The sequence below is a fragment of the Macaca mulatta genome, chromosome 12 (genome assembly GCF_049350105.2).
Source record: "Macaca mulatta isolate MMU2019108-1 chromosome 12, T2T-MMU8v2.0, whole genome shotgun sequence".
Classification (NCBI taxonomy): domain Eukaryota; kingdom Metazoa; phylum Chordata; class Mammalia; order Primates; family Cercopithecidae; genus Macaca; species Macaca mulatta.
This window is the reverse complement of record NC_133417.1, coordinates 139200558-139218567: the sequence shown is the minus strand read 5'-3', so window position 1 is coordinate 139218567 and position 18010 is coordinate 139200558. Positions and strand designations below refer to the sequence as shown.

Genomic DNA, 18010 nt, shown 5'->3' with positions numbered 1-18010 from the left:
GGTGAAACCCCATCTCTACTAAAAATACAAAACTTAGCCAGGCGTGGTGGTGGGCGCCCGTAATCCCAGCTACTCAGGAGGCTGAGGCAGGAGAATTGCTTGAACCCGGGAGACGGAGGTTTCAGTGAGCAGAGATCACACCACTGCACTCTAGTCTGGGCAACAGAGTGAGACTCCATCTCAAAACAAAACAAAACAAACAAACAAACAAAAACAGATTAGTGACCCTATTCCATATCTACCTCATCAGGCTCTCTGGGAGGTGGGTCCAGGGAATCTGTCTGCATCTTTAACCAGTCTCTAGAGGACTCTCATGGACAATGAATGTCTAACCAGAGCCTCTAAACAAGTTAGGCAATGCCACCATGGTAAGCCGGGCACTCTGCTCCTGGACCCCCATATTGGTTGGATTCGAATGAATCTTCCTTGGATAGCCTTTGTGTCAATAACTTTGCTTTATAAAACACAATTCTGTATGCTGGCCTTTTTAAGGTTTAGATCTGATTATCTTCTCAATGCTAAGGGTTATACAGGGTTTTATTGGGGAGGGGCAAAGTAGAATAAATACTATACCTACAAAAATATTATTTAGCATAAAACTAGAATCTAAAGTTGGAAATGACCCTAGTATAATATGCTGCCCACGTACGAATCTACCCTCAGAGCGGTCACTGGCCTCTCTGGATTAGCTCTTGTAAGAAAGCATCAGGAGCTGAGAGGCAGCCCCCTCCTCCAATCGTTAGAAAGTCCCTTTGTTGACTATTTCCATTCTCTAATTTTACTACAGTCTTCAGCAATGAGGAACAATTTTAGTCATCTCCACATCAAAGTCCTTCCAATATTTTCAGGTAAGTATGATGTGATCCTTAGAAGTTTTACACCTACTTCTTTTAACCAGTTCTTACAGGGCATAAATCCAGCCTCTCAGCACACGGTCTCCTTCCTCTAGACAGATTTTGACACCGAGGGCTAACCTCATCAAGCCTGCCAAACTTCACCTGCCTTGCTTGCTTTTAACTGCTTCCATCTAGTTGATTTTAAAATCCATGTAGCTAAAAGTCATGTAGACAAACAATATATAACTAAATCACCACTAGTTTCCTTCTAGATAACATCTCTGACACATACGTCACTATGATAACAGTTGCTAAAGTTGTTTTTCAGGAACTAGCGAGCTGCTCTTATCCAGTTCAAAACAGCTGAGACCGTTGACTCTTCAACTGGGCGTGCACATATGCCCAAGAGATGACCTTTCAATGTCAGAGGGCCAAAACTCCTCCCTCAGATCACGCTAACACTGCCATTTTCTGAACAGGTGTCCTATGAAGAGCCATGAACCCTGACTACACCTGCACAAACCACCAATTACCTCATTCCTTCTCCACTGCCTATCACCTTTCCCCACGCCATAGAACCACCGCCTCTTCACTCCTTAAATATCCCTAATCCTTATCTTTGAGGAAGCAGATTTGACAACTGTTCTCCCATCTCCTGACTGGGCAATCCTTTTCTCTTTTGCAAAACCCATGCTTACAGTGATTGACTTCACATCCATTTCAGCCATTTAACGTTCCCTTTTAAAATGAGACAATGGGAAATGAAGGTAGCACTCCAAGTGGACAACCAGCAACAATGAAACTATTCAACTTCTTCAATCGCTTCACTTCATCTACATAGAAATAGGCGTCCCAGCCCAGGGATTTTTTTTGTCTGTTTTGTTCTGCTGTATTCTAGCACATAAAACAATTTCTAGCACATTATAGGCATCCAGTAAGTATCTGTTTGGTGAATGAACAAGGTGTGTTCAGGATTTAGTAGCAAGGAAGCTGAGTTGCTCAATTTTGTATCAAAGTGACAACCCACAGTGTCCCCTCTGGTTGGTCAGGAAACTGAGAAAAATAAATGGGAAAAACAAAACAAAACATCTCAGTTTCTTCCTGACAACAACAACAAAAAAAAGCCCACATCTAGATTAGGACACGTTTCCTTAGTTCTATCAGTCAATATTAATTCTGCATAAAAGAGGTTTTTGGTTTTTTTGTTTGTTTGTTTGAGACGGAGTCTTGCTCTATTGCCCAGGCTGGAGTGCAGTGGCCGGATCTCAGCTCACTGCAAGCTCCGCCTCCCGGGTTTATGCCATTCTCCTGCCTCAGCCTCCCGAGTAGGTGGGACTACAGGCGCCCGCCACCTCGCCCGGCTAGTTTTTTGTATTTTTTTAGTAGAGACGGGGTTTCACCATGTTAGCCAGGATGGTCTCGATCTCCTGACCTCGTGATCCGCCCGTCTCGGCCTCCCAAAGTGCTGGGATTACAGGCTTGAGCCACTGCGCCCGGCCAAAAGAGGTTTTTAAATGTTAAGGTTGGATAAACTGAATCTAATCATGAACAAACATCAACTAATTCCACTTTGAGAGACAGTCTACAAAGCAATTGGCCTATACTCTTCAAAAAATGTAATGTAAGACAAGGGAAGGCTAAGAACCAGTTCCAGATGTAAGAAAACTAAAGAAGAAAAAAAAAAAAAGCAAAGCTAAATCGATTTGGAATACAAATTGAGAAAAAATAATGTTTGCTCTAAAGGACTTTGTTGAGATAATTAGCAAAATGTGAGTGTAAACTGTGAGATAGCAGTATTGGTCCATGGTAACTGTTCAGGTTTGAAAATTATATTGGGCTATGTGAAAAAAAACCCTGTCCTCAGGAGGGGCATGTTCATCTACTTAGGGAGTTAAGGATCATGATTCCTGCAACCTGCTTTCAACAGTTCCCCCCAAAATCATATGTAGATATTTATGGAACAAGATGAGACAAATGTGGGAAAATGTTAACAATTGGTGAATCTAGGTGAAGAATGTACAGATGTTCATTGCATTATTTTTGCAACATTTTTGTAGATTCAAAACTTTTTAAAATATAAAGTTAAAAAGAAAGAAAGTGTTTCAAGTAACACAGCCTTAGTTGCTTTGACCTCAATCAGACACAGGATGCTTACAATTTCTCAGGCACCGTCACTACTTTCAAAAGTGCATCACCGATCTCACAATTACAGACCAAGCAAATTACAACTGTCCTTTTCAATTCGCCAGAACCGAAACTCTGGGGAAAATTTTTCGTGTGTTAATAACAAAATGAAAATCTTACAAGATTTAAAAAATTCCCCTAAGGAAGCACCTTAACGCTGATTTAGAGTTACTTTGTGACGCTCCCCCACTATCTGCCAGAGCTCCCCGTCCATTCATTTGAGGATATTGCTTTCAATAAAATAACGATTAATCAGATGGTTCTAGCAGCATCCGGATTCTCCGGAATTGCACACAGGAACTGCCTCCTCTGCTCCCCAAACTTGGTGCAGCCCGAATGGAAGAACCGGGTCGCTGCTCCGACCCCCACCTTTGGACTGCGCGATGTAGATGAGCCGGCTGAAGATCTTGCGCATGCGCGGCTTCAGGGCGAAGTTCTTGGCGCCCCCGGTCACGGAAATGACCAGGTTGGGTGTTTTCAGGTGCCAGTGCTGGGTCAGCAGCTCGTAGAGGATTTCTGCGTCCGTGTCGCAGGACAGACGGATATACTATGGGGGGAGGAGCAGAAGCATCAAGATAAGCCTGTGTTCTCCTGAGGTCGGGGTTTAGCATCCGCGCCAACACCCCGCCCACGCTTGCCTGCTTCTAGAAGAGGGGCGGGGTGGGGGCAGCAGGGATCGTGGCACTGGGAGTCCCAGGCGGGGGCCATGCCAAGGACCCACGAGGAATGGAAGTGTGAAAGGAAAATAAATCTTGGGGCCCGAAAATTCAAGCTAGGAACTGCTTGGGACAAACCTGCCTCCCACTCTATTCAAAGTCACCCCTCAGCTCGCAGAGATGAATGCAGATCTGATTCCCTCCTTTGGAGAGGCTAATCAGAAACTCAGAAGAATGCAACCGTTTGTCTCTCGTCTACTTATGACCCGGAAGCCCCCTCCCGTTTCGAGTTGTCCCGCCTTTGCCTGGTGAGTTGTCCCACCTTTCCAGAAGGAACCAGCGTTCATCTTACATATGTTGATTAATTGTCTCATGTCTCCCTAAAACGTATAAAGCCAAGCTGTGCTCTGACCACCTTGGGCACGTGTTGTCGGGACCTCCTGAGGCTGTGCCAGGGGCGTGCCTCCTCAACCTTGACAAAATAAACTTTCTAAATTCACTGAGACCTGTCTTAGATATTCAGGGTTCACAGAAGGAAAGCAGAGTTGTGGGGAGAGCGGGGGCGCTGCAGGGGCCCGGAAAAGCCCCATAGGCCACGTGGAGAACTTTGGACTTTGTCCTGAAGGCAGAGGGGTACCTTGAGGCGTTTGAAGCAGAGTAAGAACAGGGTGGGCTTTGCATTTAGGGAGTCCTCCAGCAGCCCTGCTGAGGCCACGGGGAGGTGAGCAGAGCTGCGGGCAGCAAGAGAGGGCATCGGCCCATTCCGGGGCAGAGGCCCTGGGGAGAGTCAGCAGTGGATGGGGCTGAGTCATCTCCCAGGGATGCCATGGGGGTTTGGGAGATGAGAGGCCCGGGCCCTGCAGGAGCAGCCTGTGGACGGTGCTTTCATTGAGACTGGGGGCACAGAGGATGCAGGAGAGGCTGTTTCCCATCATTAAACACCTTGGCAAAACCTTGCTGGAGAGCTTGCACAGTGAGTATGGAGGGAATGCATATTCAGGGCCATATGTGCCTCAAGAGTACACAGAGCTAAACAGTAGGGTTCACAAAAGCATTCATGGGGCCCTGGGTAGCAATGGGGCTCAAGATGGGTGTGGCATGGATGCCTGCTTTGTGTGTGGACACAGGAGGCTAGGTGATAATCCAGTGCTTACCTGTTGAGTTTTCCTGTTGGGCATAGCCTAATAACTGCTGACTGGCTTTTACAAGATGTCTCGTTTTCTGCAGTCTTTTTTGGTGTTTACTAACCATCTCTCCTGCCTCCATCTTATTAGACAATTCCAAGTAAATCAAGGTAGCCCAGGTCATTTTGGCCTATGAATTAGCTACCAAAGCAGAAAACCACTGCTTACCTTCCCTTTCTTCCCCAGTGTCTCAAACTGAATATCCCCAAAGGCGTCCGTAGGAAATTCCTTGGTGTGTTTCTTGTAGTTCCATTTCTCGCTTTGGTTGATCTGGGTGCCCTCCATGTGCTGGCTCTGGGCATAGCCACACTTGCACACATTCTCCCTGATAAGCACGGTGATGTGGACAGGAAGGAAGGATTTCATTGAGCCTGCTTATGGAAACTGGCATTGTTAACTTAAATAGACACACAAAGGATACCTTCAAGTCTTATTTTCAGACTGTTTTCATCATCTCAGTTGCTTGCGTAGAAACTAGTTTGATGTGGACCAGCGCAGTGGCTCACGCCTGTAATCCCAGCACTTTGGGAAGGTGAGGTGGGCGGATCACTTGAGGTTAGGAGTTCAAGACCAGCCTGGGCAACATGGTAAATGCCCATCTCTACTAAAATACAAAAATTAGCTGGGTATATTGGCGGGCGCCTGTAATCCCAGCTACTCGGGAGGCTGAGGCAGGAGAATGGCCTGAACCCAGGAGGTGGAGGTTGCAGTGAGCTGAAATCACACCACTGCACTTCAACCTGGACGACAGAGCCAGATGCCATCTCAAAGAAAGAAAGAAGGAAGGGAGGGAGGAAGGAAGGAAGGAAGCTAGTTTAATGTTTTATCCCTGTTGTTTATTGTCTCTTCACCAACAAGCTGGCTCTGTGATAGGACAGAACAGACCCCTGCCCTCATGGAATCTAGCTTCGGTCCATGGGACTTATGAGACTGAGTTTCAGAAATCTGGAAACTTTATTCAGCTTCTCAAACAGTTCATAACCCACAGGAGCCCTGAGTTGGCCTCAGCGCCTCAGCACCAACCCTGCCAGTTTGCCCAGCCAGTAAGGCTCTTCTGAAGCGAGGTGAAACATCCTTCCCATGGGCCGAACTCACCGGGAAGATGCATTCCTTTGGCAGAGACCCAAAATGTTTCAGACTCTAGAGAGATCATCCTTTCCTTATTGGACATTAGCTGCTAGAGAGACTTTCAATAATTTGGGGTAGATGAGGACAAACTGTGCGGTAAATGAACACAAGTTCTTCTCATTAAAAATGCAGTGGAACTAAATTCATCCATTAGGTGACACAGAGGCATAACAGGAAATTGGAACAGGATAAAAAGATATGCAGTCAGTGGTAAATCCTCTTGCCCTGTGCCTTTGCCAACATACCACTGTCACTCGACAGATACTGACTGAAAATCCACTCTGAGTCAGCCCTGGGCTGAGCTTCACAGTAGCCCAAGATGAGCTGGATGTCCTTCCTGCCCTTAAGTTGGTCTCTTAGGAATAGCTAAGCACGACAGCTGGCAAAGTGCAGAGGGACAAACAAAACACCTCCTTTCACTCTCGCACAGCCCCTCCCCTGTCAGGCTTGCCATGAGGGTTGGAAATGACGCAGAGTGTTTCGCTGGGCCTGGAATGTGGCACCTGCTCCCTCAAGGTGACTTAGGTTATGGTGGTGCCATACATGCAAATCAAGGATTAATGAAGGCAGTGGCAACAGAAAAGAAGCAAAAATGCAGTTAAAAAAAAAATCTAAAAATACATTCTATGACTATTTGACCTCTCTATCGAGGGCATCCTGAGAAATGTGGTCTCCAAAGACAGGAGCAACAACCACCAAGATTCCCATTTAGCCAAAAACAACTCCCACTCAGTGAGGCACTGTTCACCCTCCTCCCAGCTTCCTTCTGCCTGCCCCACCCACTTGGTTCTGCATCTCTCCCTGCTGTCTCTCTGACCAATCTTTGGGCAAGATCCAAGGGTGCTAGGGATTCGAGGGGGCCATGGCCAATGGAGAAGGAGAACAGAGAGTTCTGTCCCGAGAAGGCCAGAGAGCAGCAAAGTGGGAGACATGTTTGGTCACTGAAACAGGCCCTAAGGGCACAGCTCTCCTTTTGTCAGTGGGTGACTCAATGCCCTGATTTGCCCAGGACAGTCCCAGTTTACACCTGTTGCCAAAGTCCTGGTAGGATCGGTGCCTCCATCACTCTTATCCACGTCCTAGACCCCACAATAAAGTCTGTGGCCACGCATTCACCACTCACCTACCAGGAAAGGCATCCCTCTCTGCAGATGTGGGTCAGTACCAGGATGCAGGGTCAGATAACAAGATTCAACCCCACTCACCCCCAGCATCCTTGTGCAGTGCACAGCCCGGGCAACCATACATGGTGACTCTGGAGCAAGGATCCCCTGCACAGGCTGAGTCAAAAATATATAAACTGAGGAAATCCTGTTAGGGTTTGCTTCCAGCTGGACTCTTTATCTTATATTCTCCCCATGTTTCTGGCACATCAGGGCATTTAGGAAATGTCCTTTGAATGAATGAAAAAATGAGTGAATAAATACATTGATTGATCTTCTTTTAAATAGTTTGTATCCTCAACGATTTTTGTAAAGTAGATATGTTTTCCTTCCAGAATACAAGCTTAAGTATAAATAACTGTTCATGGCAAGAGAAAGGCTGTATTCTCAAGGTCTTCTTCACTGTTCACCTTATTTAACATATGGCAAAATGTAGGATTAATTCTAAAAGCACTCTGTGGTGGGAGGTCACATTTTCGTTTACAAGCTGGTAATAGTGATATGCATTTCTATGACTGTTTCTAAAAACACAACAGGAGCAGAAATGAGTTGCCTTATGGGCAAATTTTATGACCACTCCAGAAGCAGATAGATTCCCAGCCAAATTGTGGCCAAGTTTCTGCTGCCTGGATGCAAGTGGCTTCAGCTGGAGCTGCTCTGCTAATAGTGATCTTCTTGAAGTACTGGAAGCCCAGGGTAACTACCAAAGCCACTCAACAAAGAGATGCTATAATGAGGAACAAACGCTTCTCAGCAGCAATCCTCACAAGGAGCTTGCTCTCCTGGGGATTGGGAATGCTGCTGGAGATACATCAGGGCAGGTCCCTGCTAGAGATGGTGCATTGACACAGACTCCAGTGAGACTGTCTCTTCTCTCCAACCTCGTCTACACAGTAGGATCAAGATGAGCCTGTTCATATAACTGTATTGTGGAAATGCTCATAATTGACAAGCCCAAGGATGGGAAGTTAATCCAGGATTGACATAGGCATCCCTTTCTTAAGAATTTGAAATTAGGACCAAAGGAGCTGCTCCCATCTCTCTGTAGGTCTGGGCCTGTGACGTGGAAGATCAGGCACCACAACACAATCATAGCTACTCTGAGAAAGAAGAGGACAGGGTGTGTAGGGACAGGCGGAGTCAGGAACGGACAGAGGAGACCTGCCGAGTACCCCTCATCAGTCACTCTTTCTAACCACTCCAGAGGCCTGGCCACTGTCTGATCTTAGGTGGCATTTCTTTATCCCTATAGTAAATCCCTCTTTAGGTGTAGGTAGTTGAGCTCCTTGTAACCAAAAGTCTTAATTACCACACAGTATGAAAATGATCCCTATTCAAAATATTTCTCCAGGCATTTAATATTTTCTAAAGCTATACAAATTGAGCTAGAGACTGGATCCAAAATCACCCTCCAGCAGCAAACTCGCCTCTGTGTTGGAACAGTTCCCAGGGCATCACTCAGTGTGGCCAAGAAAATGTCAACCAGGATTGAGAACGATGTTCTCAGCCCTCTCCTTTCCTAAGTGTTAGGGCACTTCCTGAGCCCAGGCTGCTTCCTCATGCTCCTCTTCTCTCTCCATGGCCTCCACTGTCCCACCATCCTTTGGGATCTGTCCACTCACCCAAGCTCATTGGAGGATGGGGGAGAGAATTCCCTGAACCACCTGTTCTTGCTATAACTGAAAACAGACTGTTGAGCCCTTTTCCCTGCTAAGGGTAGGGGTGTGTCACAGGTGACCTTGACCAAGAGAGCTGCCTGGCAGCTCTGGTCTGTGGGCTGGTAGCCCTCTAAGCACCAATTTGTATGAATTGGTTTATAAATGGAGAAGAGAGATTGCCAGGAAGGCATTGGGAGTGCAGATACCTGAAGGAGGAATAGGGATGACAGATAGGAGAAATGAAGAGGACAGGAAAGCATCAAGACCCTAGTTCTACCCCCTTGGACCAAGTCTGAATCCTGTAGTACTACACTGTCCAGTATGGTAGCCACAGACCTCACATGGCTGTTTAATTTTGTATTTAAATTAAGTGAAATTAAATAAAGTTAAAAACATTCCTTGGTTGTCCTAGCCACATTTCAAATGATCAATAGCCAAACGTGGCTAGCGGCTACTGTATTAGATGGTGCAGACATAGAATACTTTCACCATGGCAGAAAGTTCTGTTGCACAGTGCTGCTATTGTGAAGGTAGCATTCTTTCTGTTTCTACCTGGAACCCAGCATGGCCAAGGAAGTGAGAAGTGACTAGAACAAATCCAGACCTAGGAGCTTACTACCCATAGTGTGCCAGAAGGTGGCTCCTAAGCTGGCAGCACATCTCAGAGGACACAGCAGCAGGGGCAAATGTGCGGCACCATCTTGCAGTGGCATCCACAAGAAGTCAGAGTAGAGAGGCAAGGGTGCGTTGGGCTTAGCACCAGGGTGGCAACCCTGGAAACTCTCAGGAGAGACTTTGGCAGCTTATGTCATCTAGTGTGGCAAGTAACAGCAAAACCAGGGTATCAATATAATTAATCGTCACTTCACTTGATGCCCTTGTCTGATGGGTAACTTAGATTACATGGAGTGTTCTCACTACCTATGGAGAGAGAGAAATAATAAATATGGGGGATTCAAAGATTATAGAATCCTGCATCCTTGCATCCCTTCTGAGATGGGAACTGAGGTGTTCCTGTGCTCTGCTTGTGTTGCTGAGGGCTGTGGCTGCCCACCACATCTCCCTTCATTTTGACCCAGACTTGAGGTGTAATCAAGCACTGTAAGGTGGACAGCCATAGGTTTCCCTAACCTGCATCTACTTCCCCTTCTGCTAGTAAGTGCGCCCTGATTTTCCCATGAGGAATCATCCCTTTCTGCACTGGGTTCACCTGGACACATCACCCAAGGCTTGCCAATCAACATATTCCACTGTCCAACACAACTAATCCATCCTCCAGCCCTAGGGGTTAGTTTAGAGATAGGCACATGGCCCAAGCCAGACCATTAAGAGCCATGAACATCAGCCCAGGACTTTTGATGGAATTGCTAGGAGCAAGGCCCTCTTTGCTGTAAGTGGCACGTGGAAAGCTGATAATGCACAACCAACAATGACCATTTTGCCTCCAATAGTGAGGAGCCTGTCCATCAGAGAAGGACAGAAACAACAGGTGGAAAGAAACAGAGTCTTGGCAACATTGTTGAAGCCCTGGATCGGGCTGTGCTTTTCAGCCACAAGATCCCATTATCACACCCCACAGAATCCCCCCTCCAGCTTCCACTTATGCCAGTTAGATTGAACATCTGTAACTGAGAACGTGTTGAGGAATTTGTTCTGCCCAAAGCAATGTCATTCTTAGAAAGGGAGGCAACTGAGGGTATAGAAAAGGCACAACCTTGGAATCAGAAAGCCTGGGCTCAAGTCTCTCATCCTTCTTCCACTGGACATGTGACCATGGGTAAAATACTGAACCTCTCTGGGCCTCACTTGCCTTAAAGATAATAACAGCTTCCTTGCAAGGAGATTGATAGTATTAGCAACCCAGTATGTAAGTCCCATTCATGAAACATACAGGGGATAAATAGTGGACTTACAGAGCTTATACTTTGTCGGAATGACTCATGATGTGTAAGTTTATACCAGTGACAAAGCAGAGATCTGTTAGTTTTTCTGATGTTCATTTTCTAATTCACATGGAGTAAGAATTATGCTCTGAAGTATTATGGTAGGTATTTTATATGCTGTGTCACTGAATACCACCACCACCCATGAGGTATACTTTTGCTAGCTTTTTAGGATAAGAGAATTAGCTTTAGAAAAGAGAATAATTGGCTCAAGGCCAGCCAAGTCAAGGTCGAAACCAAAACTGGTTCCAAAGCTTTTTTCTTATTTCTACGTCCTTCCTCTGTTCATTGCCTCTGTTCAACAGAGGGTCTTTTCATTATAAATTACAGCAGCAACTTCCAATTAATAGCTAGACTGTTTCCTGCATTGCCAGCCAACAAAAAAGAAGGGGCAGAGAGGAATAAGGAGAGTGGGAGGTAGGATTAAAGTTGTTTAATTAGATTCAAATGCATCTTCTGCATAAGGGGTGAGCACTAGTCGACCCATTCACTCACTTGCTCATCAACATTTATTGAAGATCTCCTGTAGGCTGAGTTGGTGAAGCCTGCTTTTGTAACCCAGCCTTAATGTTCCAAAACACATGAGACTTAGAGCAGATGAACACTCAGTTAGAAGGAAAGACCCAAAGTCAACAGCGGGGAGGAAAAGCCTGACGGAGGAGCCAGTAAGATGGACATATGTACACATACATGGTATTGCCAGCCAACTGCTGTAAAACAACTTTCCTCACCAAGGTCACTCAGGTGGGTTCCCAATCTCATGGGAAGACTGAAGAGAGTGACAGCCTCCCTCAGTGACTTTTCCCACTATTGCCAAAGTTGAAAATACCAAACAGAATTGTATAGCTCTAAGTAACAACTACAAGCTCCTTGCCAGATCCTTCCTGCCCACACAATGTTTCTGAGAATTATGAGACGAAGGCATCTTTAATAATGAACCAGTGAGCATTCATTTGTTTGTTGTAATGGTGGTTGATAATTTTTTTGAACATGGAAAGCAAAAATGGAGGGAAAATGGTAGCTTACGTGGCCTTGGAATCTTTGGTAAAGAAGACACATTCTCGTTTCTTAAAATTTGCTTGAATAAAATTCGCCAAGTCCTTCGGAGAGAGCACATTGAATAACACATTACTAATTCATTCTCACCCCTTGCTGATATTAATGAATACCAAATATGATGTAACCCCACTTCAAGGGCTTTAAGAATTTACCACATATTCATAGCATCCAGCATTGGTTCATGCCTTTAGAATACACAAAGCTTTTTTTAAAGATGCAGACATTATAATTTTTATAACTAAATGGAAAATTTTTCTAAAAGTATTTTGGGCTTATCTTGTATATAAACAGTATTATAAATAAATATAAATCATGTTTTAAAAACATAATTAAACATAATATAAAAACATATAAACTATGTTTTTCCACCTCTAAGGCTACCATGGAGAATATAGGCATTGGATGATAGTTTTTCATAAATAATATATCAATGCAGATTCCCATTCCTCTTATGCTTGCTGTTTAAAAGAAGACATATTCCAAAAACCCTTCATAATTGTATTTATCCCTCCATGAGCGAGGTAGTTAGGCACATCTGGGACCTAATTCTGACAAAAAACCAAAAGCCTTTATAAACCAAAAGCTTCCCTTAAGTTGGCAGAAGCAAACTATTTGGAAACAAATGAAAACTCCTTTAAAAATACCTACACTCCTCAAAGTGGAAGAAGGTATTTGCATCATGTAGGAAACATCATAGGATTGGTAGCCAGAATATGTAAGCACCGTACATCAGTAAGAATGAGACAGGCAATCCAATGGAAAAAAATATGGCCAAAGACAAGAGTAAGCATTCATTGAGAGAGAATAAACCATAAACACATGAAAGGAAGCTCAACCTCATTCACAATGAGCAAATGTAAAGGAAAACCACAGTGAGATCCCATTTCACACCCACCAGGTTAGCAAAAATATCAAAGGCAATAAACACCCAGCATGGTTGAAGGGGAGGGCAGTGGGATTCATGCCCAGCACGGATGGGTAAGTAAACAGATACAGCCATTCCCGAACGTTGTCCACTATTGCCAGTAAAGTTACCTCCCTGAGGAAGAGTCCCTGGTGGAGAAAGGCAGGATTGTCCCATGAATGACTTGCACACTCAGAATGCCTGGCAAAGCTGCCTGGCAATAAATTTTCAGCCTCAGAGGGCTGCCTTTCCCTGGGGAGGTGGGGCTGCTAGGAGCTTCCTCTCCCCAGCAATCCAATGCCACTTCCCACAGCTCACCAGATTACTGGTAGCTGGAGTTCTCAGACAGCTTTACACACAGGTGGCCTCATAAGACATGCCACTGACACCAGAGCCAGCCCTGACTTCTTATCCCCCCCTCCCCCAGCAAGGCTGCCACTAGCCATGCACTGCAAAGGGGGAAGTCCCCTCTCCTGGATGAAGTTCACAATGTGCCCCCTTCCCTTTCACCCTCTGCCCCTGCAAGTCCTATGGTATCAGAGAAAGGTGACCACGTGCCTTATCTTCCCAATCCTTTGAACATAAGTTTCCCCATAAGTCCTGTGTCTTAAACCCAGACCCCATGAAAGAGAGATGTTTACCTTCACCCACCAAGCCTCAACTCAAAGAATATTTTCCGGGTAGACATGGCTTCCACATCTAAGAATGTTAAAAGCGGTATTGCTCTTAATAGCAAAGCCCGGAAACCCACATGCTATCCCCCTTAGGCTGAATAAATAAACATAAGCACACAGTGGGGCACAGCACAGCCGTGAAATAAATCAACAATGGTTACACATCTCACCGTGGATGAATCTCAAAAACAGTTTTGAGAAAAAAAAAAAAAAAGGAACTCACAAAAAAATACTCATAGTACAATTCCATAAATGTTCAAACCAGAACGAAACTAAACAATGTATTGTTTAGAGAGATGCATATACTCAAGTCATAAAATTATAAATAAAAGCAAGGAATGGGTAACACAAAATTCAGGATAGTGGTTATAACCTCTGATAGGAGAGAGGAAAAGCCAACTGGGCGGCCACATGGGGGCGATATGCTATTTCTCAAGTGGGTGGTGGGCACAAGAGCATTCATTTCAATATTCTTTTTAAGTTGGAAATTCACCTGTATACATTCTTTTCTATGTATCTTTCAACACAAACATTTTGAAAGCAAAAATAACTTCAATGCTCACCGGTACAGTTTTGAAAGTCTGTGATGCCCATTTTTACTTGTAATTTTCTCATCCACTTAACTAATTTCAAGTCTACTTAACAGGAAGGAAGAAAACAGCTGTGGAAGCTGTGTAATCAATGATCATGAAGGAAGGGTGATGATTTTTAAAAACTGCTTTGTTGCTTAAAAAACCCTCTGAAAATGCACTTTGCAGAGGTGTGCGTGTGCTTGGGGGCAAAAAGGAACCCCCCAGAGCTGAGATGCTCCTGCGTGGCCTCAGCAGTTCTACCCATAGAGATGCCTGCATCTGGGAGGGGGTGACCTGCAGGGGCTGAGGAGAGGAGACCCATCCAGCAGGAGGTCACAGCAGCAGGCTCGAGAAAGAGTCAGCCTCTGTCCATCTCCCAGGGCTCCGATGCTGAGGCCAGGTGGATCCCTCCAGAAAGGCCCTCCCAGAGGTGCTTCGTCACTGGGGTTGAAGGAAGAGAGCAAGGGGGTAAACACTGGAAAAGCTACCACTGCCCTTGACCCACTGTTTGCTTCTCCCGTGGCCAGGACTGAGGTGAGACTGGGGAGCAAGTGTAAGGAGGTGCTCAGTCCCTGCAGGCATGCAAGTGCAGGGGCAGCCCCTGAGGACTGGCACCTCCTTAACTTTTGCATCAGGGGTGCCTCACTTGCCTAGTCCGGGCCCTGGGAGGCAGACCCAAGCTGGGGGAGAGCAGGTTTTTGTGTGTGTGTTTGTGTGTGTGTTTTCTTACAGCTCAATGATAGATCACAAAGTCAGCCCCCATGAAACCCACCAGTGAGATCAAAATCCTAAACAACACCCCAGAACTGCCCCCCACCACCAATTCCTACTTTCCAAAGCTAGGCACTATCCTGACTTTTTAACACTGTAGTCCAGGAGAACTGGATGTCAGGCTGGAATGTTGTCTTAATTTCTTGACAAATGAGAGTGTTGGACAGGATCTGAGAGCGGGTGGAAAACCTGCAGGAGGGAACTCAGCCCAGTGTCAGCAAAGCCAGGCACAGAGTGGCAGAGAGGTGCTAAGGACACACCTCCCGCTGGCACCCAACCCAACTCCAGCTCACCCAAGAAGCCACGACTGGGCACGTCTGTGTCCTGAAGGCAGCGTAGAAGCTGGCTTGGAACCAGGAGAGACGGTACGAAGGAGTGCAGCTAGGAGGCCATTGCAAGAACAAATGCAGATGGACCCAAACTGAGACCCTGGCCATAGAGCTGGAGAAGGGACTGAGATTCAAGACCCAGACCAGAACCAAGAGCACTGAGCATTAAGTAGTGAAAGGGATTGTGAAGACATGGCATTTAAAATTTCCTAAAAGTCAATGTGCAAATGCGTGATTTAACGCCTTATGAAGGTTACAGCGAAACCTTTCAAACAGGTGATGCGCATGACTTACGCTTTCACTGTAAGACAAGTCTGTGCTCCGAGACGCGCTGGAGTACAGGGTCCGGGTGCTGTCCAGAGTGCCGTTCCTTCTGTTCCTCATGCTGAGCTTGGCTCCCCCAAAGGACATCTTTTCTGTGGCGATGGGTGGAGGGGATAAGTTTGGGTTACAAATAGTAAAAGGGCTTCCTTCAAAGTTTCACCCCAATACCTCTTTCCCTCCACCCTCTCCCCTTTGCCACATGCAATGTCCCACACTCCATTCAGCCCATCACAGTAATTGTGCCCCTGCCCCTAATTCCTCTTCACCCTCCAAGACCCAGATAGTGTTTCCACCCCTCAGCCCATTCTCCCTGGACCCTCACCCCTGAGTCAGGATCCCTTCCTGGGCGCCCCCTCTTTGCAGTGGCCGAGTGCATGGCCCCACCAGACTACAAGCTCTGAAATGGCAGTCTGTACCACATGCATCACAGTGCACTACATCTCAGGGGCTTGCAATAACTACTTGTTAAGTAATAAATTGAGAATGAGGGGAATCTACAGAGCAGTCTATGGCTAGCAGCCTGTATTGGCCAGAGGACTTGGACCTCAGGCAGAAGAGAAGACCCCTGCCCCTGAAGGGTGGTGGGTAGGGCTTGGGGGTCAGCATGCCCCAGGTCATCCTGAAACTCTAATGCCCAAGACTTCCCTCTTGGGCTCTGGAGCAGGCTGCGAACCTGGGCATTGCAAAACCTGATCTGTCATGCAATGCTTCCTCGGGTCCCCGCTCTGTTTTTCTCACTCTAAGATGCCCCCATCCCATATTTCAGGAGGCCCCTCTCTCCTCGTCTCCCAAACTCTAACTCAGACCCATATCCCAAGCTCGAGACAGAACCCGTCAATACCTACTCAACCTCTAGGGTTGTCCTGCAGACACAGTAAATGAAAACACCATCCTGCACGCCGTGTCTCCCTGAGTCCCCTCCTCCTGGCTCCAAGCTCCTCCCTGTCTGTCCCACCACATCCCAGTGGCAGTCCTTCCTCCTCACCCCTTCCAAGGCTCTCGCGTTGTCTCTGCACTTGGCAAGGGGTCCTGCTGGTCTCCAGCTCTCCGGCCCGGCTGTGCCCACCTCCCTCTCTCTCTGGGCCTGCCTTTCCTATCTGGGGTCCCACACCCTGTCCAGAGCCCTCTTCCCCATACCCCTCCAGCTGTCATCTCCTGCTCATCCTCTAGGCTCAGCTCACTCATCACTTCTTCAGGGAGATGCCCCACAACACCCAGGCTGGGCAAGTGTCCACCTGCCTCTGTAGCCCCTTCAACCTGCACCAAGCTGCGGGCATCATGATTTGTTCAATGGTCTGTTTGACCCCTGTTAACTTGCTGAGGCCAAGGACTGTATCTTGTTCACCACTAGACTTCCAGGGCCTGGCACAGTGCATAAAGGAGATCTGCATGAATATTTATTGGACGAATAATTTGATTGAATCGATACCCCCTCGCAAATCCTCCTTCGGTTTGCAAACTACTTCCACATCACCTTCTATAACTCCCAAATGCAGAAATGTCTAAGACACAGGGCAGACCCACCACTCAGCCACACTCCGCTCTCAGACCCTCAGCCCAGCGACCATGACTCCTCCGTCCAGATCGCCCATCCCAGGCCAGCCACAGGCCTCCCACGCCACAGAGACTGTCACTGCTTTAAAACGCACTCCGAATGGTTGGTCTAGACTGTTTAAAACAACAAGCGCTTCTTTTACTTCTCTCCCCAGGCATTTCAAAGAGAAGCTGAGAGTATTAATTGGCACTTTACATACATTATTGCAAAACCACAAATCAATCCTGCAAGGTATTCACTATTATTCCCTTACAGCAAATTGCTTCTAAGTAGGGCACCAATGCTTAGGAAGTGACTGCATTTGCCTTGAAATGAAAAACTGTTTATTTCATTGCACCAGAAAAGGGGTATTTTTGCCTTCAAATCACATTTCTATCAAACAAAACATTGGGAAGTCATTTAACAGATGCAACAAATAGCCCTCCTCTGACATTCCGGATGCCTTTCTCAGCAGCTGGTAGTCTCAGCTGGTTCTCTGAGACCAGCTGATATTCAAGTTGGTTGACTCTGGGTCTTGGCATACAGTCTTAGAAAACAGCTATCCCAGGACTGCAAGTTTGTTGATCTTCTAGACATATTCTGGCAGGACTTCAGTCTCGGAAGTGGAAGAAGCATTGGAAGAAGGAACCTAAGGCCTGAGGCCCAAGAGAAGCAATATGGGAAGAGAGCGCCTGGGGCCCTGGAGAGTGAGGGAAGGGGTCTGCTGAAAAGGAGATGCCCCTGAAAAAGAGTGAACGGGAAAGGCAGGCGGAGAAAGCCGATCCCTTGGTGCATCACGTGCCAGGGAGAAGTAACAAAATCACACTGCCAGATCCAGTGATCCAAAATTCCCTGGAAAAAAATGGGCAAAGGGCTGGGATGTCCATGCCCAGCATGAGTCCTTCTGCTCCTGACTCGCTCACCTTGGACTTTTTGGTCAGTGTCAGGAGAAGGTCCCTGGGGATGATCTGAGCACAGCAAAGCCTAGGAGGAACCCGTGAGAAGCTTTTCATCCACGGGGATGTCTTTTTATTTCATTCAACACTTTTCCCCCCAACACCATAAAAAGAGTTCTGTTTTTATTAGAGTTT

The 18010-nt window shown here is 46.5% G+C and overlaps 1 protein-coding gene across 1 annotated transcript in view; it reads right to left on the bottom strand.

Annotated features, from left to right (window-relative positions):
* Window positions 1-15472, bottom strand: part of TRPM8 (transient receptor potential cation channel subfamily M member 8) — a 91356-nt gene extending 75884 nt beyond the window's left edge. Inside the window, exons 1-4 of the mRNA XM_077957949.1 lie at window positions 15356-15472; window positions 11779-11852; window positions 5029-5185; window positions 3390-3567 (exon numbers count right to left, since the gene is read on the bottom strand). Of these exons, the coding sequence (XP_077814075.1) occupies window positions 3390-3567; window positions 5029-5185; window positions 11779-11852; window positions 15356-15472 (526 nt within the window). The remainder of the gene's footprint in view (window positions 1-3389; window positions 3568-5028; window positions 5186-11778; window positions 11853-15355) is intronic.
* Between the last annotated feature and the right edge of the window lie 2538 nt (window positions 15473-18010).